At 37.9% G+C, this 27,043-nt stretch overlaps 1 protein-coding gene across 12 annotated transcripts in view; it reads left to right on the forward strand.

Moving 5' to 3' along the window:
- Window positions 1-2,624: 2,624 nt before the first annotated feature.
- Window positions 2,625-27,043, forward strand: part of EXOC1 (exocyst complex component 1) — a 53,350-nt gene continuing 28,931 nt past the window's right edge. For 3 of the 12 annotated variants that reach the window (XM_061420216.1, XM_061420220.1, XM_061420228.1), the window contains exons 1-10: window positions 2,633-2,783; window positions 8,013-8,146; window positions 11,616-11,746; window positions 15,659-15,818; window positions 18,883-18,903; window positions 20,429-20,616; window positions 22,558-22,785; window positions 22,998-23,130; window positions 23,761-23,870; window positions 24,646-24,699. In XM_061420216.1, the coding sequence (XP_061276200.1) occupies window positions 8,023-8,146; window positions 11,616-11,746; window positions 15,659-15,818; window positions 18,883-18,903; window positions 20,429-20,616; window positions 22,558-22,785; window positions 22,998-23,130; window positions 23,761-23,870; window positions 24,646-24,699 (1,149 nt within the window). In that variant the 5' untranslated portion in view covers window positions 2,633-2,783; window positions 8,013-8,022. Of the gene's footprint in view, window positions 2,955-8,012; window positions 8,147-11,615; window positions 11,747-15,658; window positions 15,819-18,882; window positions 18,904-20,428; window positions 20,617-22,557; window positions 22,786-22,997; window positions 23,131-23,760; window positions 23,871-24,645; window positions 24,700-27,043 lie in introns of all 12 variants that reach the window. The other 9 variants (XM_061420219.1, XM_061420218.1, XM_061420222.1 and 6 more) reach the window with 6 other exon arrangements.

Genomic DNA, 27,043 nt, shown 5'->3' on the forward strand with positions numbered 1-27,043 from the left:
TCTTTGGTCATTTATTTTGTCTTATTTTATATGTATTTTATACGCACCCCACTCCAGCACTCTTGCCTGGAAAATCCCATGGACGGAGGAGCCTGATGGGCTGAAGTCCATGGGGTCGCTAAAAGTCGGACACGACTGAGCGACTTCACTTTCACTTTTCACTTTCATGCATTGGAGAAGGAAATGGCAACCCACTCCAGTGTTCTTGCCTGGAGAATCCCAGGGACGGGGAGCCTGGTGGGCTGCCGTCTCTGGGGTCGCACAGAGTCGGACACGACTGAAGTGATTTAGCAGCAGCAGCATACGTATATCTTATTTGGCCCTACCATACCATGAACTTCTTCAGGGTAAGAGTCATATCAAGTCACCTCCACACCTCCATCAAAGTATCTGGCATAAAACAGGTGCTAAGAATATGGACTTAATAAATCACTTGCCTTGCAACCAACAACACTGGCATTATCTGTGCTTCCTAAATTTACACCTGCATAGGTGTCATCCTGTTAAGACATAGATCACCATTCAGTAGCTCTGAAGTGAGCCTGAGAGCTGCATTTTCTAAAGAACTTTCAGATGATCCTCAAGAAGCTGCTCTACAGAACAATTTTTAAATGTCAGTGTCACTACATCAGTGGACCTCTACAGCATATGAGACTCTTCCTGCTGCTGCTGCTGCTGCTAAGTTGCTTCAGTCGTGTCTGACTCTGTGTGACCCCATAGACGGCAGCCCATCAGGCTCCCCCATCCCTGGGATTCTCCAGGCAAGAACACTGGAGTGGGTTGCCATTTCCTTCTCCAATGCATGAAAGTGAAAAGTGAAAAGGAAGTCACTCAGTTGTGTCTGACTCTTAGTGACCCCATGGACTACAGCCTACCGGGTTCCTCCATCCATGGGATTTTCCAGGCAAGAGTACTGGAGTGGGGTGCCATTGCCTTCTCCGGAGACTCTTCCTGGAAGATATTAAATGTGCTGGTGGGGACTTCCCTGGTGATCCAGTGGTTAAGACTCCATGCTTCCACTCCAGGGGGTACAGGTTTCTTCCCTGATTGGAGAAGGAAGATTCTTCATACTGTGGGGCCTAAAAAAATTAAGAAAGAAAGAAGAAGAAAAAAGTGCTGTTATCTTGGCCCCAGCAAGATACCTCCTGCCCCCTCCCCCATTCTGATTTAACTCATTTAAACTCTCCATGCTACAACCTGTAAGTATCTAGATTTAGATTTAAAGCAAGAGAGTTTGAGAAAAATATCTACTTCTGCTTTATTGACTACAACAACACCTTTGACTGTGTGGATCACAAAAAACTGTGGAAAATTCTTTGAGAGATGTGAGTACCAGACCATGTTACCTGACTCCTGAGAAATCTGTATACAGGTCAAGAAGCAATAGTTAGAACCGGAAGTAGAACAACAGACTGTTTCCAAATTGGAAAAGGAGTATGTCAAGGCTGTATATTGTCACCCTGCTTGTTTAACTTATATGCAGAGTATATCATGTGAAATGCTGCGCTGGATGAAGCACAAGGTGGAATCAAGAGTGCCGGGAGAAATATCAATAACCTCAGACACGCAGATGACACCACCCTTATAACAGAAAGCGAAGAGGAACTAAAGAGCCTCTTGATGAATGTGAAAGAGGAGAATGAAAAAGCTGGCTTAAAGCTCAACACTCAGAAAACTAAGATCATGGCATCCGGTCCCATCACTTGATGGCAAATAGATGGGGAAACAGTGGAAACAGTGGCTGACTTTATTTTGGGGAGGCTCCAAAATCACTGCAGATGGTGATTGCAGCCATGAGATTAAAAGATGGTTACTCCTTGGAAGAAAAGTTATGACCAACCTAGATAGCATATTCAAAAGCAGAGACATTACTTTGCCAACAAAGGTTCATCTAGTCAAGGCTATGGTTTTTACAGTGGTCTTGTATGGATGTGAGAGCTGGACTATAAATAAAACTGAGTGCCCAAGAATTGATGCTTTTGAACTGCGCTGTTGGAGAAGACTCTTGAGAGTACCTTGGACTACAAGGAGATCGCACCAGTCAATCCTAAAGGAAACCAGTGCTGAATGTTCAGTGGAAGGACTGATGTTGAAGCTGAAACTCCAGTACTTTGGCACCTGATACAAAGAACTGACTCACTGGAAAAGACCCTGATGCTGGGAAAGATTGAAGGTAGGAGGAGAAGGGGATGAGAGAGGATTAGATGGTTGGATGACATCACCGACTCGAAGTACATATGTTTGAGCAAGCTCATGGGGGTTGGTGATGGACAGGGAAGCCTGGCGAGCTGCAGTCCATGGGGTCGCCAAGTCCATAGGGACACGACTGAGCGACTGAACTGAACTGATCTAGATTTAACTGAACTTTAGGCGTGCAAAAAAGAAAACATTTGATCAGATCTCTTCGTAAGTGAACTGTTGAAAACAGCTGAATAAATAAGTCTTCTAGAGAAAGGAATACGCACACCAAATCCCCCAGGTCCGCAGTCAGTCTTCAGCGACAGGGGCCGCTCCTGCAAGTCCTAGACACGCCCCCTCCGGAGAGACCTGACCCCACCCCCTCACCAAGGCCAAAGCCGCGACTGCTTCCTTCTCAACCCAACAGACTTCCGGCGAGGAGGTGTGTCACGTGCCCGGATATAGGAAGTTGTGGCCGGACGGCTGCTTCCAGTTCACTGCTTAATTGAGCGGTTCATCCTAGTAACGGTGGCCGCCCCCAGGCCTGTCCGGTCTCCGTGTTGGAGGACCCGCCTCGGCACAGCCGGGCTCGGTCCGGCCTTGCGGTAAGCCTTCGGCCGCGGCTGCCGGGCGGTCCTGGCGGCAGCGGACAAATGAACGGAGGGGTGGACGCCAAGGTCTCAGGCGGCTCCTCAGTCCTGGTGCTGGTCCAGCGCCGGGGGTTGGGTACTGCTCCCTCCGCCGTCAAAGCCCCCTTCTCTTCCCAGCCTTTCTGGGTAAGGCGGAGAGGCCGGTGGGAGGATCCCGTTACCCCTTGTTATCCTGGGGGACTGGGAGGGCAGCCCAGACATCCTTTTCCGGTTCCGCCCATGAAAATCAGATTTCATCGTAAAAAACGGTCTTGAACAGTTTCTTCTTTGGCTTGGACCAGGAGGGGAGGGCGTGGCAGTACCTTTCCCTTCTTTGTCCAAATCCTCATTTTCTTCTAAATCTCATAAGTGCATTTCCCTGTTGCCATGCATGGCGTATTCTCTTCAGTGCTGCATGCACTAAGGTGTCTGGATAGCAGACAGGGTACTTACCCACACGCACTCACTCTCATGACAGTACTGCTTACAAGTTATCTGTCACATCCTGTAGATCTGGCTGAATTTAAGGAAACAACGACCAACATAGAGTATTGTGGCTGACTGCCTCTGGAACGTGGTCAGACATGGGTTCTTATACCTGGAAAATAGTTTTAAAGAACCTCTAATGACTTATTCACTGATTTACCAAAAGAGTATTACAAACACTGGAGAGTTTCTCACGCCATGTTCATAAAGTAGATGCCGTTGGAGGCAAGAGTCTTCGTGGATATGTCTGTCATATTCACCATGATAACCTAAAATTTTGCCTGGCACTTAGTGGGCATCCGGAGAAGGCAGTGGCACCCCACTCCAGTACTCTTGCCTGGAAAATCCCATGGACGGAGGAGCCTGGTGGGCTGCAGTCCATGGAGTCGCTAAGAGTTGGACGCAACTGAGCGACTTCACTTTCACTTTTCACTTTCATGCATTGGAGAAGGAAATGGCAACCCACTCCAGTGTTCTTGCCTGGAGAATCCCAGGGACGGGGGAGCCTGTGGGCTGCCGCCTATGGGGTCACAGACTGAAGCGACTTAGTAACAGCAGCAGCAGCAGCAGTAGTAGGCATCAGTGTTTGCTGAATGTGTAGTGCTTTTCATTCTGCCTAACTCCTTTATCAACTGTGCCTATTTCCTCTCTTGTTTTTACCACTTACCATATTGTCAGTCCGTGCTTTTGACCAAAGAGGGATTGGGTGAACCAGTTTTTATAATTCAGCTTAGATTTCCTCAAGAGGTATTTGTTTAGTACCTACAAAGACAGAATATGAAACTGCTAAAACACCTCCTCCCCCAGCCATCCCCCCTGCCCCTTGAAGAGAGTTCTTGAGATCCAGGAACTTGTGACTTAATGAACCAGTTGGATAGCAAGTACTGGATGTTTAACAAATACAGTAAGTGGTATAGCAGTTGAGAGGAGAAATCAATTTGGATTAAGGTCTGTATTGAATCAGTTCATTTTATTTGCTCAGTCATGTCCGACTCTGTGACCCCCATGGACTGCAGCATGCCAGGATTCCGTGTCCATCACCAACTCCCAGAGCTTGCTCAAACTTATCTCCATCAAGTCAGTGATGCCATCTAACCATCTCATCCTCTGTCATCCGCTTCTCCCTTCAACCTTTCCCAGCATCAGGGTCTTTTTCAAGGAGTCAGTTCCTTGCATCAGATGGCCAAAGTATTGGAGTTTCAGCTTCAGCATCAGCCCTTGCACTGAACATTCGGGACTGATTTCCTTTAGGATTGACTGATGAATCAAGTTCATGTAAATTATGGAATGTAGTTAGGATTTGGGTAGATAATACCCTCTGCATGGAAAATCTCCTAAGCAAAGATTTAAAGGCTAGAATGATCAGAGGGCTTGGAGTGAAAGGTTTGTCTTTGGGAGCATTAGAAAAGTGTTGAGCAAGGGCATATTATGATGAAAGATATGTTTTAATATTATTTGTTGAGAGTTTTGGGGTTATGGAAGCTTGCAAAGAGGTAACCAGATGCTATGGTGTTAAATAGATGTAGTTGGTGTAAACCTGGATTGTACCTTGGCAGTAGGACCAGAAAGGATAAATTATGTGTAGATGAAGGAAAATTAGCAAAATGCTTTAGCTGTCAGGTTATTTGGTACCTTCATTTTGGTGAATTTATTAACTGTCTGCTATGTCTTTGCCAAGTTCTGGGAATATAAGGATGAATAAGACACAGGCCTTGCCTGCAAGGAAATACTCTTACTGGGAAAAGAATACAACTAGCTGGACAATATGGTTTGTAAGTGCTGTGTTAGCAGAATAGAGGGGAAATGTTAGAGAAGTAGGAAAGGAATTTTTGGGTTTTTTTGGGTGTGTGACTATTTCACAAAAGAGGTCTTATTTTAGCAGATTGAATTGGAATTTCCCAGGGAGAAAAGAATTTGAGAAAAAAGAAATTACACGAACAAGAGCCTGGAGATAGAAAAGCAAACTGGCCAGTATCCAGGGTGGCTTCAGCAAAGGATAGAGTTGAGCTTTTAGCATAGTGTAGGATCTAGAACATATGAAGAGATAGTAACATAGACATTTTATAATGGGTGGAATGGAGGTTAAAATGGAATGTAGAAGGATGAAGAAAGCAGTTGGGGAAACTTGCTCTTCATGATTTTATATTCTTTCCAGGGTAGATGGTGAAGTCATTTGCAGAGAGGGAGTAGACAGAATTGGGGGTTGAAGGAGAGAAATAAGGATTTGCAACACCGATGGAGTAGGACGAGGGAATCAAAGAAGTGTTAAGGAATGGCTGAGCAACATTGAAAGTTTAGCATTGATTGGATTTAAAAGTTGTAATGAGTACAATGGACATGGATATGAGACCTTCTTAAGTGCCATATGGTAGCCCAGGAGAAGGAGAGAAAAAAAGACAGTTTATAGAGATTGATGAGCAGGGTGAACTGGTCTACACGTGGAACATATCATTGAAAGGAATGGTGTGGGTGTATGGAAATAAACACTGCCTCCAGGCTAGACTGGGAAAGAAATTAAGCTTGGAGAGGCCAGATGTTCTAAGAGAACAGGATGGAAGGGGAGGTCAGAAGACCGGAGGCTGAGATGAGGGGGAATAGGGATGGAAATGGGAAGATGTGGTTTTTCTGAGAAAAGCAATTTTTTTGAGTTGGAGCAGAGATAAAAATGTTACAGATTGAGTAAAATTGAGGAGTTTTGAAAAGAGTCATTGTTTTATAATACAATGTTGTATTATTGACTCTTTTGAAAACTCCTCAATTTTACTCAAAAGAGTCATTGTATTATAAAAATACATTAAAAGTCATTTATTTAAAACTCATAATTCCTTCATTTTCCCATAGAAACAGTATTAGGAGTATAAATTAATTTCCTAAACCAGCTCACATGTATTAAATACTATACACCTGCATTGGAAATAGTAATACACACACATACACACACACAAATATGTATTTGGTATATTTAACAAATAAAATTGAAAAGAGATGTTTAAAAAATATTTAAGTTGATATTTGAAAAAAGACGTTGAATTAGATGAGAAAAGGAAGACGAGTGGAAAACTATTTTCTAATAACAGCTTTTTTGAGATATAATTAATATACCATAAAATTCACCCTTTTCAAATATATAATTCAGTGCTTTTCAATATATTCACAGGGTTATACACCCATCAATACTGTCTCATTGAAGGACATATTCATCATCCCCAGAAGAAGCCCCATACACATTAGCAGTCACTCCTCACGCCTGCTTGCCCCCCACCCCTGGCAACCAGAAATCAGTCTGTCTGTGTGGATTTGTCTGCTCTGGACATTTCATATAAACGGAATCATGAAATATGTGGCCCATGGCAACTGACTTCTTTCACTTAACATAATGTCTTTAGGATTCATGTGTGTGTCAGTAGTATGTATCAGTACTTTGCTCCTTTTTATGGCCAAATAATATGCCACTGTATGGGTACATTTCATTTTGTTGTTCCCCAGGACATTTGAGATGTTTCCACTTTTGGCTATTGTGAATAATTCTGCAGTGGACGTTTATGGGCATGTTTTTGTGTGGACATACATTTTCAGTTTTCTTAAGTATATACCTAGGAATGGAATTGCTGGATCATGTGGTAAATTCACATTTAACTGTTTGAAACCACCAAATTATTTTCCAGAGCAGCCGCAGTATTTTACAATCATCAGGAGTATATGAGACTTCCCTTACCAACACTTGTCTTTCTAATTTTAGCCATCCTAGCAGGTGTAAAGTGGTGGGTATCTCATTATTTTAATTTATGATTCCCTAATGGCTAATGATGTTGAGCATCTTTCCATGTCATTTTTAACCATTCATATGTCTTCCTTGGAGAGATGTCTCCCAAATCCTTTTCTCAATTTTTAATTGGGTTATTTGTTTTTTTGTTGTTGAGTTGTAAAAGTTATTTATATAGAAATTTATATTTAAATATTGGTAATGGGCCTTTTAATTTTTCTTAAATCTTTTAAAAAATATTTAGTATTTGGTGAGCACTTCAAAAGATCTTCAGTTCAGTTCAGTCAATCAGTCGTGTCCAACTCTTTGCGACCCCATGAATCGCAGTACGCCAGGCCTCCCTATCCATCGCCAACTCCCGGAGTTCACTTAGACTCACGTCCATCAAGTCAGTGATGCCATCCAGCCATCTCATCCTCTGTCGTCCCCTTCTCCTCCTGTCCCCAATCCCTCCCAGCAACAGAATCTTTTCCAATGAGTCAACTCTTTGCATGAGGTGGCCAAAGTACTGGAGTTTCAGCTTTAGCATCATTCCTTCCAAAGAACACCCAGGGCTGATCTCCTTTAGAATGGACTGGTTGGATCTCCTTGCAGTCCAAGGGACTCTCAAGAGTCTTCTCCAACACCACAGTTCAAAAGCATCAATTCTTCGGCGCTCAGCTTTCTTCACGGTCCAACTTTCACATCCATACATGACCACAGGAAAAACCATAGCCTTGACTAGACAGACCTTTGTTGGCAAAGTAACGTCTCTGATCTTAGAGTTTGATAATACTGGTTCTCTAATTTCTTTTCCAAACACACAGCTTTTTATCTTTATGATGTAGGTGTACAAATGTATGAAATTATTTCCCCATGCTTATTAACCATAAATAAGGTCTTTTCCTAATCCTAAATGGAACAATATAAGAAGAATGATTTTGACAAATGTAATATCTATACTCTGAATTTTTCAGCTGAGTAAAGATGACAGCAATCAAGCATGCATTACAAAGAGACATTTTTACTCCAAATGACGAACGCCTGCTGAGTATTGTCAATGTCTGCAAGGCAGGAAAAAAGAAAAAGAACTGTTTTTTGTGTGCCACAGGTGAGTATTTAATAAGGAAAGATTTCTTTTATTCCTTGGAGACATTTCCTGGTTGTTTATAAAATATTCTCATTGTCTCTATGATTGGAAAAACTGTTGGGCCAGCACATTCATTTTTTTCAGTTGTCTTTAATTAAATCTTAAAAAGATACAAAAGCACTTCCATAATATATAAAGGTATGAACACTTGTGTAGCCACCACCCAGGATAAAAGGAATATTACCATTACCTTTGAAGTCTCTTGTGTGCCCTGCCCTGCTCCCATTCCCTTCCCTCCCTCATTAAGAGGTAATGAGTATCCTGAGTTTTGATTTACTATTTCCTTGCTTTTCTTTATCATTTTGCCATATATGTTTGTAATCTCAAATAATGTATTGTTAGATTTGCTTTAAACTGAGCATAAATTGGATTGTAACACATGTATTCATTTGTGACTTCCACTCATCAGTAGGTTCATGTTAGTGAGTGTTACGTCTGTGTTTCTCCCATGCCTATTGAGTCTTTTATTTCCACTGCTCTGTAGTGTTCTGTTCTGAGAGTACAACTGTTTACTTACCCATCCTACTAGTGATGACCAGGAGATTTGTCTCCAGGTTTTGCTATTCAGGCAACAAAACATGCTTGTCCTTGTCTGCCAGTGTATAGGCAAGAATTTTCTGGGGTAGATAGTTAAGTATGAGATTGCTGGGTCACAGGCATGTGAATGATCAACACTATAATAACAAATTATTTTCAAAAGTAGTTGTATTGATTGCACTCCCACAGGCAGTGTGTATTTTGGGTTCTCCACATCTTAGTCTAAACTTGGTTTTGACGCTGGGTTTTGACAGACTATCAGTTGTTTCCAATCTGGCGAGTGTGAAATAGAATCTCATTGTGGTTTTAAACTGTATTTCCCTAAATAAAAATGAGACTAAGTCTCTGTTCATGATTTTATTAGCCATTTATTGCCTAAAGTTGCCTGTTTAAGCCTTCTATTCATTTTTCTACTGTGTTGCTCGTCCTTTTTGGTTGGTTGATTCTTTGAGGTCTTTATATAATGTGGGTGCTAATTTGTTGGTTATATGCATCCTGGTTTGTGGCTTGTGGTTTCACTTGTTATGATGCCTTTTGATGACATTTATGATTTAAATGAAATCAGATTAATCAGTCTGATCGTTTATCTGACCATTTATGGCCTTTTGTCTCTTGTTTAAGATGTCCTTCCCTACCCTGTCATGTGTCATGTCGTGTGTTAGTTGCTCAGTCGTGTCTCACTCTTTGTGACCCCATGCGTTGTAGCTCACTAGGCTCCTCTGTCCATGGAATTCTCCAGGCAAGAATACTAGAGTGGGTTGCCACTCCCTTCTCCAGTGGATCTTCCCTACTGAGGGATGAAACCCAGGTCACCTGCATTGCAGGCGGATTCTTTACTGTCTTAGCCACCAGGAAAGCCCTTAAAAGTATTCTCCTGTATTACCTTCTACAAGTTTTATAATTTTACCTTTCATATTTCAGTCTTTGATTTACCTGTATCTATGTTTGTAGTGATAAGTGTTTGTTTTTTTCTGGTCACTTTCTTATATCTGGTTTTTATGTTGTTTTGTGGGTATTTTGTTGTTTTATCTAAATTTTGTAATCAACCTGTCATGTTCCAAATTTTGTCAGGATTTTTATTGGAGTTGTTTTAAATCTATAGTTCACTTTGGAGAGAACGTGCATTTTTATATAAAATCTTGTTCATGCATATGGTGTGGTTTTCTTGGTCGTCTTTAATGCCTTTCAACAAGGATTATAGTTTTAAAGACTTTCAGTAAGTTTTATAATTTTAAAGGCTTTTGCACATGTGTTGTATTTACTCCTAGGTATTTATTTATTCCTAGATTTTTTATACCATCATAAATGATAATTCTTATTAGCATTAATACATTTTAAGACTTTACTATTTTTTTAGAGCAGTTTTAGGTTTACAAGAATATTGAGAGGAAAGTACAGAGAATTCCCATATATATCTTTACCCTTACATGCATAGCCTTTCTCTACCACTCACCACAATGATACATTTGTTACCAAGAATAAATCTACATTAACAAATTGTAATCACCCCAAATCCATAGTTTACCTTAGGGTTCAATCTTGGTGTTGGTTTGGACAAATGGATAATGACATATATCTGTCATTATAATGTCATACAGTATTGTCACTGCCCTAAAAATTCTCTCTGCTCTGCATGTTCATCTCTTCCCCAATTCCTGGTGACCACTCATTTTTTTACTGTCCCCATAGTTTTGCCTTTTCCAGAAGACCAAATAGTAATTGGAATCAAATAGTATGTAGCCTTCTCAGATTGGTTTCTTTCATTTAGTAATATGCATTTAAGTTACCTCCAGTGGTTTTCATGGCTTACAGCTTACTTGTTTTTAGCATTACATAACATTCCATTGTCCAGATACACCACAATTTATTTATCCATTCACCTACTGAAGGACATCTTGGTTGCTTCCAAGTTGTCAGTTTTGAGTAAAGCAGCTATAAACATCTGTGTGCAGGTTTTTGTGTGGACATGTTTTCAGATTCTTTTAGTAAATACTGTGAGAACATGATTGCTAGACTGTATGGTATGAGTATATTTAGTTTTGTTAGGAAATTGCCAGACTGTCTTCCAAAGTGACTATACCATTTTTAGTTCCCACCATCAGTGAATGACAGTACATGTTGCTGTACATCCTCACATGTGTTTGGTATTGTCAGTGCTCTGGATTTTGGCCATTAAGAAGGAAATGACCACCCACTCCAGTATTCTTGCCTGGGAAATCCCATGGACAGAGGAGCCTGGCGGGCTACGGGCTGTGGGGTCACAAAAGAGTCAGACACGACTTAGTGACTAAGCAACAGTAGGTGTGTAGTGGCATCTCACTTGTTTTCATTTGCATTTTCCCCATGAGAAATGATGTGGAGCACTTTTCATATGTTTATGTACCATCTGTATATTTTCTTTGGTTGGATGTCTGTCAAGGTCTTTGGCCCATTTTTTAATCAGAATATTTTGTCTTATTGTTGAGTTTTAAGAGTTTTACTTATTAAGGAATCTGCCTCTGACCCTCTAGTCTGATTTAGATTCTTCTTTTAGTAATCTGTGTATTCCTCAGTCATAGCATTTGTTATGAAATACTATTCCTGCTTTAGTATCGTGTGGTGGCAGTGAAGAATCTGCCTGCCAATGCAGGAGACACGCATTCAATCCCTGCATCAGGAAGATCCCCTGGAGAAAGAAATGGCAACCCACTCAAGTATTCTTGCCCAGGACATCCCATGGACAGAGGAGCCTGGCAGGCTACAGTCCATGAGAGTCAGAAACCGCTAAAAGGGTCAGAGACCACTTAGCAACTAAACAACAATAGGCATCTGACAGCTGTTTGCAGTGAATGAATGAATGAAGAATGAAGAAATGAATAATGTCTCTAATGAAAGTGTATGTTTTATTCAACAGTGACAACTGAACGCCCTGTACAGGTGAAGGTGGTCAAAGTCAAGAAATCTGATAAAGGAGATTTCTACAAAAGGCAGATTGCTTGGGCCCTTCGAGACCTGGCTGTGGTAGATGCCAAGGATGCTATTAAAGTATGTTTTTCTTTTTTTCTTTGACGTGTCTTTCATTTTATAACATAGTATGTTGACTTCTAAGATGATCTAAATTTATTTTGTGACCCAGTGGTTCACCACCTAACCTTGAATTAGTCTACAGTGTATTGTCCAGCCTTCCATTCTCCCACTTCTCAGTCTTAGGCTACTAAAAATAAGTAAATATGTAAGCTTGTTTCATTGTTGGTGGGTTTTTTTGAGCTGCAATTACGTTTGTTCACAAGCTACATAATTAGAGCAAAATAACCTTGACTGTACATTTCTTGTTTAGATTAGGTATACTTAGTATAGAATCCATGAATTAGTATGGATTTTAAGGTGGTTTGTAGTGTGAGTTTTTAAAAAAATCATTGTTTTGGTAAAACCTCATTCAAAATCACATAAAATATAATAAAAGTGAATCTTCCTCAGGTAGCCCTCACAAATTAATGCAGAATCATCAGCTGAGGCAGCTGAGCTGGCCCTGTGAAGCCATGGTTTGAATATTGTGGCTCAAGTGATGGCACTGAGTTACACCCCTTATTCTAAGGACTTTAAAGAATACGATTGTTGTTGTTAAGTCACTAAGTCGTGCCCAACTCTTCTGCGACCCCACGGACTGTAGCCCACCAGGCTCCTCTGTCCATGGGATTTTCCAGGCAACAATACTGAAGTGGGCTGCCATTTCCTTCTCCAGAAAGAATAAAATATAAGATATTAAAGAATAAGATATCACACCTTCTGCTTAAGTCACTCTCAAATTCCAAGAAGGTTGAATAATATGATAATCGTGATAAAGGGGCACCTTTATTCCTGACAGTTCAAGGCTTTTCACAGCAGTACCCCTTAAATAAAAAAAGGGAAATCAAGTAGAGCTCTTCAGGTTAAAGCATGTGCCTCCTCCTCCTCAGCCTCTCTAACCCTGCCCTCATCTTCCTTCATAGCCCAGGGGCCCTTCCAGAGCTCTCGGGGGTGCTTTGCAGCATATCCTCTATACTGTGGATGGGGCTGTAAGCAAGGCTTATAGTACTGTAACTGCAGGTGCCCTGTGAGTGAGCTCTTCAAGTCTTTACACTGATTCAAAAGGCACAGAGAAGTGAAAATTACCTTTGTAGAGCAGTCTGATAAAATAAAAGTCTGGTTTTAGGCTGACCCTGATTCAGACCTCTGAGGATCTAAAAGCTGTTCAGAATGACAAGCAGTTGAGTCAGGTGCAAACAGAAATTTTTTAAAGAAACAAAAACAAGTTTAGGAGAGTTCTGCGTATCTGTAGAGTTGTGATTTCTTTCAAAGTGGAGAGAATGCCTTTTCTGTAAGTATTTTAGGGAAAACTGGGCCTTTGTTGATTTCTACAAAGCACCCAATTTTTAGAAAAATGTGGAATGTGGAAAACGGGGTCTAACAGGTGCTTTGAGTGTGGGTGCATGTGTATGTATTTGAAAAGAACACAAAAATGAGATTTTAAAAAACACTTTGCATTATATAATAATTTCTGTTATTCTGGGAAGGATCAAGAGGAAAGATTTTCTGTTTAAGACAAAATACTTTAAGGCCTTTTTAGAAACTCGCCTTTATTAAAAAGCTTTCTTCTCTTCAGTAGTTTTACATTTCATAAGCCCATTGACTTGTGTAATTCACTAACATTGCTAAATGCTTATTTGAATGCATTCCTCAGCTGACACCTCATTGCTGACTTGCTTAATGGATTTTTTTTTCATTTTATGCAAGCACCTTGGTGTGTGTATGCTATATATGGATATAAAACATAAAATTTTTATACATAGTCTAACAGCCATTTAGCATCACACATTGATTTGTGTGAGTGTTGCTGCTGGAGCACTCAGCTTCTTTTATGGCATTATGGGAAATATTCCCAAGGAAGAGATCATTTCCCATCAAGTTTCATGTTGGTTGCCAAGACTGTTAGATTTCTTTATAGATACTAATGCGATTACCTTTTTTTTAAGTGTATTTTACTGAAGTACAGTTGATTTACAATGTTGTGTTAATTTCTGCTGTACAGCAAAGGGATTCAGTTAGACATATATATACATTCTTTTTCATTTTCTTTTCCACTATAGTTAAGCACAGGATATTGAATATAGCTCCCTGTGCATACAGTTGGACCTTGTTTATTCATTCTCTCTCTATAAATATATAGTTTGCATCTGCTAGTCCCAGACTCCCAACATATCCCTCCTCCCCTTTTCCTCCCCCTTGGCAGCCCCAAGTTTGTTCTCTGCGTCTGTGAGTCTGTTTCTCTTTTGCAGATAAGTTCATTTGTGTCATGTTTTATAGTCCATATATAAGTGCTATACGGTATTTGTCCTTCTCTTTCTTCACTTAGTGTGATAATCTCTAGTTGCACCCGTTTGTTGTAAATAGCATTATTTCATTCTTTTTATGGCTGAGTAGTATTTCAATCAGAGAAGGCAGTGGCACCCCACTCCAGTACTCTTGCCTGGAAAATCCCACGGACAGAGGAGCCTGGAAGGCTGCAGTCCATGGGGTCGCTGAGGGTCGGACACGACTGGGCGACTTCACTTTCACTTTTCACTTTCATGCATTGGAGAAGGAAATGGCAACCCACTCCAGTGTTCTTGCCTGGAGAATCCCAGGGACGGGGAGCCTGGTGGGCTGCAGTCTATGGGGTCACACAGAGTCAGACATGACTGAAGTGACTTAGCAGTATTTCAGTGTATATATGTACCGTATCATCTTTATCCATTCATTTGTTGGTGGACATTTAGGTTGTTTCTATGTCTTGACTATTGAAATAGTGCTGCAGTGAACATCGGGGTGCATGTATCTTTTCATACTATAGTTTTGTCCAGTACATGCCCAGGAATGAGATTGCTAGATCATATAGCAACTCTGTTTTTAGTCTTTTGAGGAACCTCCTTACTGTTTTTCATAGTGACTGCAGCAATTTAATGCAACTACTTTTTCATTGTAAATGAAAGTTTTTAATCGCTTGTCATTTTAGTTCTGCTTATTGAGCTATAAATTAATTAATAAAACCATCCTAGTGTAATATGTCAAGTCTTAATCCTTAAATTATCTCAGATCTTCATAATAAAAGTCTGGTATCACTTTTCTTCCATGTTTGTGGTCTTTATTTACATTTTATCCCCCTAAACAACACTTTAAACTAATTGAATGTATGATTAGCCTTCTATAGAACATTAAAAACATTTGAGACTATTTTTTAATTCCTTAGATGTAAAGAAAAGTGTACATCTATATGTTTTCATTTTTTATATAGTAATCAAGTAGTTCTGCATTCAAGGGAGAATATCAAGGCATGAAATTATTGCTGTAATTTGACTTAAGAGACATGTAGAGAGCATACTGCAGTTCTCTCACATCAGTTGAACTTCTTTTTCATTAAAATAAGGCCACCAGTATTTTCTACTTTTGAAACACTCTTAATTATTCTGTGTTTTCAGAATTGAAAACAGGAGCAGTCCCTGCTTTCCACCTCATGTATTCTTAGAAACCACACTCGGGTATAGGTTGTATTTTTTCTCATATGTTATAAGGAATTAGTGTCAAATCACAGTTATGAATAACAGCACATTATTAAAGAAAAAGTGTAACTCTGAAACCCCCAAAGGCAATTTAAAAAGAAAAATCAAAACTCAAGACCACTGTCATCTTACAAAGTAGGAAGCTGAAACACATGCCGTTAAGTAGACATCCTGTACTTTCACGTATAGACCTAACGGATATAGAAGGGAAATTGCCAACTATGTTGTTTTTAATCCAGCTTCTTTTGGGAAGCAAATAAATTTTTGCTATAAATTGAATTTTCTGAACCATTTTCTACAAGTCACTTAGTTGATTTTTAATGGTGATTTTAGCTTTTTGTTTTATTGAAATATAGATATCTATTATGTGTTTTTATTGCAGGAAAATCCTGAATTTGATTTACATTTTGAAAAAATATATAAATGGGTTGCCAGCAGCACTGCTGAAAAGAATGCATTTATTTCATGCATTTGGAAATTGAATCAGCGATATCTTCGGAAGAAAATTGATTTTGTCAATGTCAGCTCACAACTTTTGGAAGGTAAAGTTAAATAAAAGTGTATATGTAAAATAAAATATATCTGTAAGTGAATATATAATTTGGCATTCTTCAAAGTAATTAAAACTCTGAAAGATCTTTTTTAAAAAATAATTTTCCTTATTGCAGCAGTGATGCTTATTTGTTATAGAAAATTGATTCAGTCACTTAATAAACTTAATCCTGAAATATAACTACTGTTAACATTTTGTTAGATGTTCTTCTGGTATTTTTTTCTATGCATATTTAAATACTTGTTTTTAAATAAATTTATGTTGTTACCTCCCATTCTTTTTCATATAATGTATCGTGAACATTTTCCTTATTAAACATTTACTCAATAGTATTTTTAATGGCACCATAGTATTCCATTGTATTAGATATTTTTTAAGTAGTCACTTTTTAAAAGTTTTCCAGTCTTTGCTTGTTTTAAACAACTCTGAGATGAATATCTTTATAGCTGTATTTTTGTGTAGTGTATTGGTGTAGTATTTAAGAATACAAGTCTGGAGTCAGACTGCCTGGATTCAAATCTTGGTTTTGTCCCTTACTATAGTTTTGTGACCTTGGTTTACTCTTTGTTTCAATTTCTCTTATCTCAGAAACAGAGATAATAGTATCAACTCCATAAGATTATTGTAAGGATTAAATATATGAACATGATGAGAACAATGCCAAAGCTGTAGTAAGTACTGTTGTATATTAGCGATTATTATTCTTTTATCCAGGGTAAAGTCCTTAGACATGAAGTAAATTAAGGTATTTTAGATCATACATCTTCAGGAATATTACTAGGGATTATTTTCTGCTATAAGACAAAAAATCTACTGTTATTGAAAATGTACAATGAGGTTTTTTTTAACTTGAAAATTTCTTTTATAAGGGCACACATGTTGTGAGAAGATGGTTCTGTGTGCCTTGCAGATAGAATTTGTTGTATTCCTCATCTCAAAGAAAGTAATTGAAGTGGCAGCAGATGGACAGAGTTGTAGCCCCTCTTTACTAAGGGGGAAAAAAATAAGTAGATTTGTCCTAAGTTGTATATTAGCATTTAAAAATAGAATCTTCTGTTCTGTCAAGTTGAAATATCTGAAATTGCCAATATTCAACCGTTTTGACCTATAAAAATGTCAACTTCAGGTGCTTCAGACTGTTCTTTGGCTTAGCTACTGGCCTCTGTCCTTTCTCCATTTTGTTTTACTTAATTCCTTTGCTGTTCGGCCGCCTGTCTTTCTCTCCTTAAATGTAGTGTTCTTGTCCATCACTTATTAATTAGTGAGCCCGTTACTGGTTTCAGGCTTGATGCTTGGAACTGGCAGGGGCATCTCTCAGGCCCTGTGCTCCTCCCTACAGTGGGGCTGGCCTTGTGTCTGAGGCCTCAGGGCTTCCATCTCGCCAACATTCACCTCCGATGACCGTTAAGAAATTTATGGTAATTTTCCGTGCCTTGAATATTAGCTTAATGTGCTCTGACTGAAAGTGAAAGTCATTTAGTTGTGTCCAACTCTTTGCAACCCCATGGACTATACAGTCCAGAATTCTCCAGGCCAGAATACTGAAGTGGTTAGCCGTTCACTTCTCCAGGGGATCTTGCCAACCCAGGGATTGAACCCAGGTCTCCCGCATTGCAGGTAGATTTTTTACTAGCTGAGCCACCAAGGAAGCCCAAGAATACTTAAGTGGGTAGCCTATCCCTTCTCCAGTGGATCTTGCTGACCCAGGAATCAAACTGGGGTCTCTGGCATTGCAGGCAGATTCTTTACCAGCTGAGCTATTTAATTTTTTTTTTTTTTCAGCATTTCAGGATTGAACATTCTGGTCAGTGAATGATTCATAAGCTTTCTGTTCCGTTTTCAAATATTATATATATTTCAAGATGTTATTTATTGCCTAAAATATATTTTAAACCAGTATATTTTGTTCAGTCAACAATATGGGAAAATACATACCCTACCTGTATTTCTCTCATTGAGGAATAGCACCAAAATCAATAAGAGTATTGCTGTTTTTTGAGAATAAGGTGACTAGCTTTAAAAAAAGAAAAGACATTTAATTTTTTAGAGCCTTAAGCAAAGGTGTAGACATTTTTATAAACATTAACCTAATTGAGATCAATTTTAAGAATACTAAGATCCTTAAGGATCTCATTTTGAAAATCACTTTCTATAAATCAGTAACTATTGCTTTGATTTAATGGAGTTTATATAGTAGCTTTATTAATGATTATAAACTAGTTTAATGTCTTACTGGACTTTAAAATCATGGCCACTAATTGGTTTTTTTTTTTTAAGTCTCTAAGCTTTGGGTTATGTTAGAAAACAAATGCGAAATTATCACCATTTCCTTTTAAGAGCTAAATAATCATTCAAGTAAGACTGTTCATTGCAGTAACAGCTTTAGTAGTTTTCGTTGGTGACAACTGAATGTTCATGCTAGTAACTGGGGCTTCTTGGTAGAATAATATTTTTAAAACAGAGCTTTGTTAACAGGTTAAGTCAGAAAATTTTGTTTGGCCTTTTCTTTTTCATTCTTACAGCCTGATTTTTTTTTTTTTTTAATCTTTGACTTGAATTCTTAAAAGCCAACTTGAACTGATATCTTGTGTGTGTTTTAAATTGGTTCCATCTTGTCCTTTCTAACAATTTTTATGACTAATCCATTGTGAGGGAGTGTCTGGGTAAAAGTTTTGGGTCTTGAGTGAAAATAACTAGACTAAATGCATGAGTCACAACTGACCTAAAAATAATCCCCAGGAAGTAATCTGTTTTCCAGTTTTCTCCTCCAAGGTCTCAGCAGTACTGTATGTTACTAAGAGAAAATAGAAAGATAAATGTATTTTTAGTCACTGTCAGAAAATGAATAAGAAAAATGAACTCTGGAAATTTAGCTTCTTATGAATATTTCCAGTTGGTAGTTGTATTTGCCATTGTCTTTTAAGCTTTAATTTAGCATGAAGTTCAAATGAGATGTGGGTAGTATTTTTAATATTTAAACCTGTGTACATTTCTACCCAGCTAATATTCTTTGCTTACTTTCCTCTGCTTTTTTCATACCTTTTACTCTCCAGAACTGCCTAAAGTTACAGAAGGTGCGTAACACCTTTTCTTCTTATTCTATTCCATATATTATATTCCATAATATTTTATTACTTGCCATTGTTCTTTACTATTGGTTGCATATTTTATGAAATTGTGTGCAGGGAAAGATGTATTACAACAAAATCCATATGGTAATAAAAATTAATGATAGTATTCATTATTGACTTCCAAAGAACTGTTTATGGAAGAGAAAATACTTCTGAAATAATTACGATCGTTTAAAATATTTATTTATTTAAAATATTTACTTGTGTAAGGAGTGTATAGAATGATTTGGGCGTTCCCTGCCCCTAGTGGCTAAAAGGCTGCACACAGGACACTAACATTTCCAGAGGGACTGTTTCGAAGGGCCAGGAGCTTGGTGATGCTATCTAAGGAGCTTGTATTTGTGTACTGCAATCTGTAATTTCCTGTACCAAAAGTTTCAGCCCCTCCTTTTTTTTCTGGTACGTTATCTAAACCTGCCTAATTAACATTCTTAAGAGTAAATCATTTTTACTTTGAATTAGGTGTATTTTGTTCAAGGACAAGTTAACATATGTCAAGTCATGCTGAATGAAGATTCTCATTTTCATACAAAATAATGAATATTTAAAACACTTGGAATTTGTGTTTTAAATGGTGTCCCATGAATTATTGAAAATCAGTAACTTTGTTTCGAGGTTTATTTAAGGGTAAAATTATTTTTTTCATTTTATGTCTCTTAACCTCAAGATTTATATAAAATCCCGTATGCTGAGTGTTCTTTCCAGAAAATGAACTGAGACATTTATCTAGAAAACATCTCAGTTCTGACCTCATGGTCTTTTGTTTTGAAGCAGGAAGACAGTTGAAATTTTTGTAGTCTTACATGGCCATGTTGTTGTTCTTACTATAGAGATATTGAGAAAGTTTCTATTAGCTGATCCTTAGAAATTTTATAAATGCATGTGAAAATTTTTTAAAGAAAGAAATGGAAAGTTCAGTTAATATTTTCATTGCCCAAAATAAATTATGAATTGTAGATACATTTTTAAAATTTCAATTGAAAGTTATTTGGAGGAAAACACAAAACATAACAAAGACAAAAAGAACAAAAATAACGGAAGAAGATGTTACCTGGGAAAAAAAGGAAAGCAAATTGTTTCTCATGTGTCCTGAATTCATAAGCATTATTGTATTAGAGCAACAGTTACCTCAGGTAGGAAAAAAAAAAGCTAGGTTTGTGCATGTGTTTCGTTTCTGGTTTTATATTTGTTTTATAGTTTAATTATGTTTTGGGAAAGTGTGACTAAGGCCTGTTTTAACACAAGTCAATAAATTAGACTGCATGCTTTTGTTATACTAGACATTATGTTAACGTAAGCAGTTCTTCATAAAAATAAGTCTTTTTTTCATATACTTTGAATCATTTTTTTCCTATTTTTCAGCCACTAAATGTGACCTGTGCTTATAACTGACCTTATGTAGAAGTACAATGCTGTTACCCTTCCTAGTTTTTTACTACTTTATTTTTAATTTTTACCCTCTTTTAAGAATCTGTTCCAAGTGGAGAAAATCAGAGTGTGACAGGAGGTGATGAAGAGGCAGTCGATGAATACCAAGAGTTAAATGCAAGAGAAGAGCAGGATATTGAAATAATGATGGAAGGCTGTGAATATGCAATTTCCAATGCCGAGGCCTTTGCAGAAAGGTTGTCCAGAGAGCTGCAGGTGCTAGATGGGGTAAGCCTCTGTTGTAACGTGTGACTAGTGATGTGTGGTGAACTGAGACTGGTGATGTTCATATTCTACGGCCTCTGCGCTTAAGCCTGGATAGTGTGATTACTGCTGTCTTTCCCTAGAAGCGCATTACCAGCTGCCCTCCCTCCATCTTTCATTGTTCTTGTTCCAAAGACAGAACCATTTCTATTAGGCCAGTGAAGGCAGTTGGCTGAGGTTCTGAATTTGGGGAGGTTCTTGATATGAAGTGATGGAAATAGAAAGTAGCCAACCTGAAACCACCCTGGGGGTTGAATCCCCTGCCTCTGAAACACTTCAGAATAGTTCAGGACAAGAGAAAAGCATTTTTGTGGTTTGGGGGGAAAAAATAGGTAAAAGTTAGAAAGAGAGAGAGTGAGCTGAAAGAAGTGAATCCTTTACCCAAAGAGAGCAAAATAGTGTAGTGAAAACAGGAGAACCAGGGCAAGAGGATGTTTGACTCCTCTGAACTACTTTGGAATAGATCCTGTTCATTTGTGTGCAGGTATATGAGCTTGTATCTAAATGTACATCTTTAGGAAGTAAAAAGCTACAAGTGGCACCTCTCCTGAGAAAAATCTAAAATGAGAATGTTTTGGTGGGGGTGGAGTGTGGTTTTGTTAGGCAAAGTATGCATTTAAGAAGAACTCTCAGAAAATAAGGAATGTTTTAAAGACTTTAAAGAGTGTTGGCATTTTATACAAGAAAGGTACAGAAGTTGTAAGGTTGAACTGAGGTCCAGAGATTACAATAGTCCAAGCTTACAAATTTGTAAAACTCTCAGGAAGTAAAGCCTAGAAGAGACTTCAAGATGTTGAAGTGAAAATTGTCCTGAATCAGTTCAAGTTCCAGCTCTGCTGCTTAAGATGTCAGTGGGTCTGAGCTCTGCTGCCTTTACAGTTGGGCTGCACCTACAAGTGAGTTATTATGAATAGTATATAAAATAACATGTGACATTTTAGCATCACTCATACAATGACATTATTTTAATTCTTTATCCAAATTTTTTCCCCATATCATGTTATATGCCTTCTTAATGTGGCTTTGTGGTTTGTGTTTTCTAGTTAATGTTGCATCTGTGTTCCAAGTCATCATATTACTTTGCAGTTTAATTTTGGATTTGAAAGCTTCCGTATTTCAGGGAATTCAGAATCAATAGTCAGAATCTTTAGAAAATATTAATAAGGGGTTGGTGGTTTGTTGCTGCTTTGGGGAAAGAAAGTAGTTGCAAATGAAAGAGAAAAGAAAGAATACTGTAAAAGGAGCTATCTTATGGCAATAGGCTCTTCCACATCCTATTAGTACAAATCATGCTACAGTTATAAATTAGTTCTATGTATCCATTAAAGACTGGCATGCTTCTGCTACCCTCTCAACTAAGGTAGTAAGACAGATGATTATTATGCTTTTGTTTACCCACTCCAGTGTTCTTGCCTGGAGAATCCCAGGGACGCGAGCCTGGTGGGCTGCTGTCTATGGGGTCGCACAGAGTCGGACACGACTGAAGCGACTTAGCAGCAGCAGCAGCAGCAGCATGCTTTTGTTTAGGGTTTTACATAAATAGTGCAGATTATAGAAAATGTTTATAGTTGATAGAGCTGAAAGAAGTGTCAGAGATGGTATAACCTAATGCCAGTTAGTTTACAGAAATGAGAGTACACCATTACTGATGATACATCATGGGGCATACCCTAAATAGGCAGTATTGAGGTCTGGTCCCTAACCTCCATATAGGGGAAAGTGTGCTTCCCTGAAATACTGTGTACAAAAGTGGAATGCAAACACAAAGTAGCAAAGTAAAGTAGAGGTGTAGGTGTGTATGTCAACCTTTGTTGCTGCTGCTGCTAAGTCACTCTGCTGTCAAAGAGATTAATGGATATTTCATTTAAAGCATATAAAGTATTACTTCTCTTTTTAACTTTGTAGGCCAACATCCAGTCAATCATGGCCTCCGAAAAGCAAGTCAACATCTTAATGAAGTTACTGGATGAGGCTCTCAAGGAGGTGGATCAGATTGAATTGAAACTGAGCAGTTATGAGGAAATGCTCCAAAGTGTAAAAGAACAAATGGATCAAATCTCGGAAAGCAACCACCTAATTCATCTTAGTAACACTAATAATGTAAAACTCCTATCTGAGATAGAGTTCCTTGTGGTAAGCATGATTATAAACTATTAACAACAATTAAAAAAAAAAAAACAACTAATGATCTCTAAAGCCCATTTGTAAATATTTTCTAATTTCCTTAGGAGAGCAAGATTTAAGAATACTGAAGTTTCAAAGACCCAGTAATAGGATTGAGTAGCATCTTACCTGTAAACTTCCTAAGAGTAAACAGACAAATGGTGTGTTTATTTACATTCCAGAACCACATGGACCTGGCCAAAGGTCATATAAAGGCACTTCAGGAAGGAGATCTTTCTTCTTCCAGGGGCATTGAGGCCTGCACCAACGCCGCAGATGCCCTACTGCAGTGCATGAATGTGGCTCTTCGACCAGGTATGACCATAAAATCTGCCCAAGAACCTGGAACTAAGCTTCTGCCTTAGTGTAAAGCTGTTGACAAGAAGTCCACAAGGCAAGTGGTTTAGGGTTAGATTGTTAGCTATTGAAACAAGTTTCACTTACTATCAAACATAATTTATATTGGCACGAAGAACTTTTTAGTTTCAGTACCTTCTGGTTGACCATCAGTGACTAAGTTAACACCAGGATTTTTCTTCAGTGCTGTTCACAGGACCTAGGACAAGGTAGATGCCATAAGGCTTTGCTAGACCAGTGGTTCCTAAACTTGAGCTTGCAGCAGGATCACCTAGAGGGTGATCACAAATTTAAAAAAAAAATTTTTTTTTAAACACAAATTGCCAGGTGCCACCACAGAATCAGTAGGTCTGGTCTGAGGCCTTAGAATCTATGTTTCTGACCGTTCCCAAGTGATACTGAGGCAAGACCACAGTGTGAGGATCGCTGAGTTATACTGGTTTTCCCCCTTACCTTTCTTTTATAAACACATGAATAAACCAGTAAAACTTTGAGTTCTTCAAAACTGAAATATGGCTTCTGTTATAAATGTACTCATTAGACATCCAGGAGCTCTTTAACCCATTAAATAAGTTGTTACAATTTCAGGCCATGACATGCTTCTGGCAGTTGAACAGCAGCAGCAGCGTTTCAGTGATTTGCGAGAGAATTTTGCCCGGAGACTGGCCAGTCACCTCAACAATGTTTTTGTTCAACAGGTAATTTTATTTTATTATATTACTGTCATGTTCCTGTAGCTTAAAATGAAATTGTCACAGAAAAAAATTTAATGTATTTAATTGGGAGCACATTATGTTCCTTTATATATTTATTTGATTTTAATATTTTTAGATATATATGTATTTGCTCATAGATGTATTTGGGGCTTCAGTGGTCTCCTATGAAGACAGTTCCTTTTAGCTAAAATTCCCTAAGTTTTAAATAATTATGCTTACATATTACATATACCCCATTTAGACAATCTTGTTTACAAAAATAAGTCCAAACTTGTTACATGTTTAATGTTTGACCTGTTTTATTTTTCAATATTTTCAAGTGAGAACAGGGACTTGATTCCATGTTTTAAGTGTTTCATTGGCTCCATGTACTTACACATATGAGAAAAATGACTAACTCAATTATAAATTCTAGTTGATTTAATCTTATATAAAACCTTTGTCTCTATTTTTATGTGGAAAGGGTGTTATAATTAAGGTTGTGGCAATGCTATAAATGTTACTATTAAGTATACCTTAGAGGGATTTGAATAGAAGGTGTTTTATTTAATAAATAATAAATTAGACAATATTTATCAAATAAGGTGTAATAAATTAGATTTTGTGTATTTATCATCTCTTTAATAGGGATTTGGGGCAAAAAAAAAAAGTTGAGTGAAATTTTGTTCATCAGAAATTCTGTCTGAAATTCTAGGTTCTTATTTGTTTTCACTTTGTAGTATTCTGAAACAATTGTGTTTATTTTATCTCTGACTAGTTTACTCAGGCCCTCCTTCAGCTCTATAACAGGTCCTACTTTCTTTCGGTGCCTGTGAGTACATCAACTTTGGCTCCAGCTTCTCTGATTCTTTTTTTTTTTCCTGTAAAGTTTACTAAGCTTAATAGCAGCAGAATCTTTATAGTTGTAATTTACTGATTTAAGCTACCTGTTAACCATATTTGTGGCAGTTTTTTTAATGTCCCATAACAGAAAGTTTATTTAGATCCAAAAGGCATTTAATCTCATTCTGCTTGCCTTTCTTTCTGTCGTTCTTTCATTCACTCACTCATTCCTTCATTTGGAAGTCATTTGCCCAGTGATTAAAGATGCATTCCAGACATTTCACTGGAACAGATGAGAGGCTGATTCTTTCTCTAGTTGCTCACGGTCTAGAGAAGGGACACAAACAGACTGAGGGAGGGTATATGTTATGGTGGTATCATGGGGGCATAAAGGAAGATCAGCTAACTAAGCGTGCAAGGGGGAAACGGGAAGACTCTCTTAACATTCCACTTGACTTAAAAAGCATGAGGAAAAAAGGAAACCTAGGAATCACATAGGAAATACTAACGCACATTTTTCTTACACTATTATTTCAATAATATCTATTTCTACACAACTCCCTAGTTTTTAAAAATAATCCTGTTGGCAGGGGTGTAATCCACATTTGTAGATGGTACTGAAAATACCAGTCAGCAGGTGATAATCTTTTCTCCACCCTTAATTATTATAACATGCTATTATTTGTGATTTTGCTTCCTGGCCTTCTAAACTAATGGCTTTGTTTAAAATGAATGCTTCCTAGTTCTGAAAATCTAATATGCATTGTTACACGTGAGTAATGCATGTTAAAAACCAGAATGTTGCAACAACCTGGAATGTGCTGAAGAAGATGAAAGATGATGTCCCAAGTACAGAAAAGAGATTTTCTTTGTGTTAAATTTAATACTTTGTGTCACCTAGCAAAGAGTTGGGAAACAGGGGTATTTCTATTCCTGGTTGTGGGGCACACTGTCTGGGAAGATTTGATTACCTCATTGTGTCACATGTCTTTGTCTGTCATCAAATTCTGATTGTGTGTCTGACTTGTGTGGCACATTGTGTGACAGTACTCGCTATCCTCTATATGTAAGAATAAGAAATGGCTCCTACCCTCAAGATGCTTGTGTGGATGTGTTAAAAGGAAGGTACTTAAAACTCTACAGCAGTGTGTACGGGATACCTTGGAGACACCACAGTAAAGTGAATATGTCAGTAAAGCAAGTCACCAAAATTTGTTGGTTTCCCAGTGTGTACAAGAGTTATGTTTACACAGTATTGTAGCCTGTTGTGTGCAATATCATTATGTCTAACAAAAGAATGTACACACTTATTTAAAAAATACTAAAAATTGCTAACCACCATCTGAGCCTACCATCTGAGTCATAATCTTTTTGCTGGTGTAGGGTCTTTCCTCAATGTTGATGGTGCTGGGGGACCAAGGGAGTAATTACTGAAGATTGGGGTGGCTATGGCAATTTTTAAAAATAAGGCAACAGTGAAGTTTGCTGTAATGATCAACTTTTCCTTTCTCAGACAGTTTCTCTGTAGTATGCAATGCTGTTTGATAGCATTTTACCCACAGTAGAACTTCTTTCAGAATTGGCGTCAGTCTTCTCAAATCCTGCCACTTGCTTTATCAACTAACTTTATATATTAATTATAGACTAAATCCTTTGTTGTCATTTCAGTAGCCTTCACAGCATCTTCACCAGGAGTAGATTCTGTTTCAAGAGACCAGTTTCTTTGTTCATCCATAAGAAGCTACTTCTCATCCATTAAAAAATCTGTTAAATGAGATTATAACAGTTCAGTCACATCTTTAAACTCCACTTCTAATTGGAGTCTCCAATTAGAGAACTCCACTGGTTCTCCTGCTTTCTACCACATCTATAGTTACTTCCTGTACTGAAGTCTTAAACCTCAAAGTCATTCATGAGGGTTGGAATCAGCTTCTTCCAAAACTCCTGTTAATGTTCATATTTTGACCTCTTCTCATGAATCACAGTGTTCTTAATGGCATCTAGAATGGCCAGTCCTTTTCAAAAGGTTTTCAGTTATCGTTACTAATTTATTTATCTATAATAAGAAATTTTAAACAATGTCTTAATTTTTAAAGTATATAAAGAGTCAAATTCTTAGCACAACTGAGTTCTAGATATGATAGTTATCTATATTATTGATTGAATTAAGCAATTTATGTATTTGATTTTCCTTCTTCCTATATATATTTTGGAACCAGTTTCTCTAAAATCTTTCTGTTAACACTATTTAATATATCTTAATAGTCTGAAGGTAATGATGTTCTTTATATCAGTGAATTTTCAGATGATGGTGATCTGAAAATGCTACTTGA

Source organism: Bos javanicus, chromosome 6, assembly GCF_032452875.1.
Source record: "Bos javanicus breed banteng chromosome 6, ARS-OSU_banteng_1.0, whole genome shotgun sequence".
In the NCBI taxonomy this organism is placed as follows: domain Eukaryota; kingdom Metazoa; phylum Chordata; class Mammalia; order Artiodactyla; family Bovidae; genus Bos; species Bos javanicus.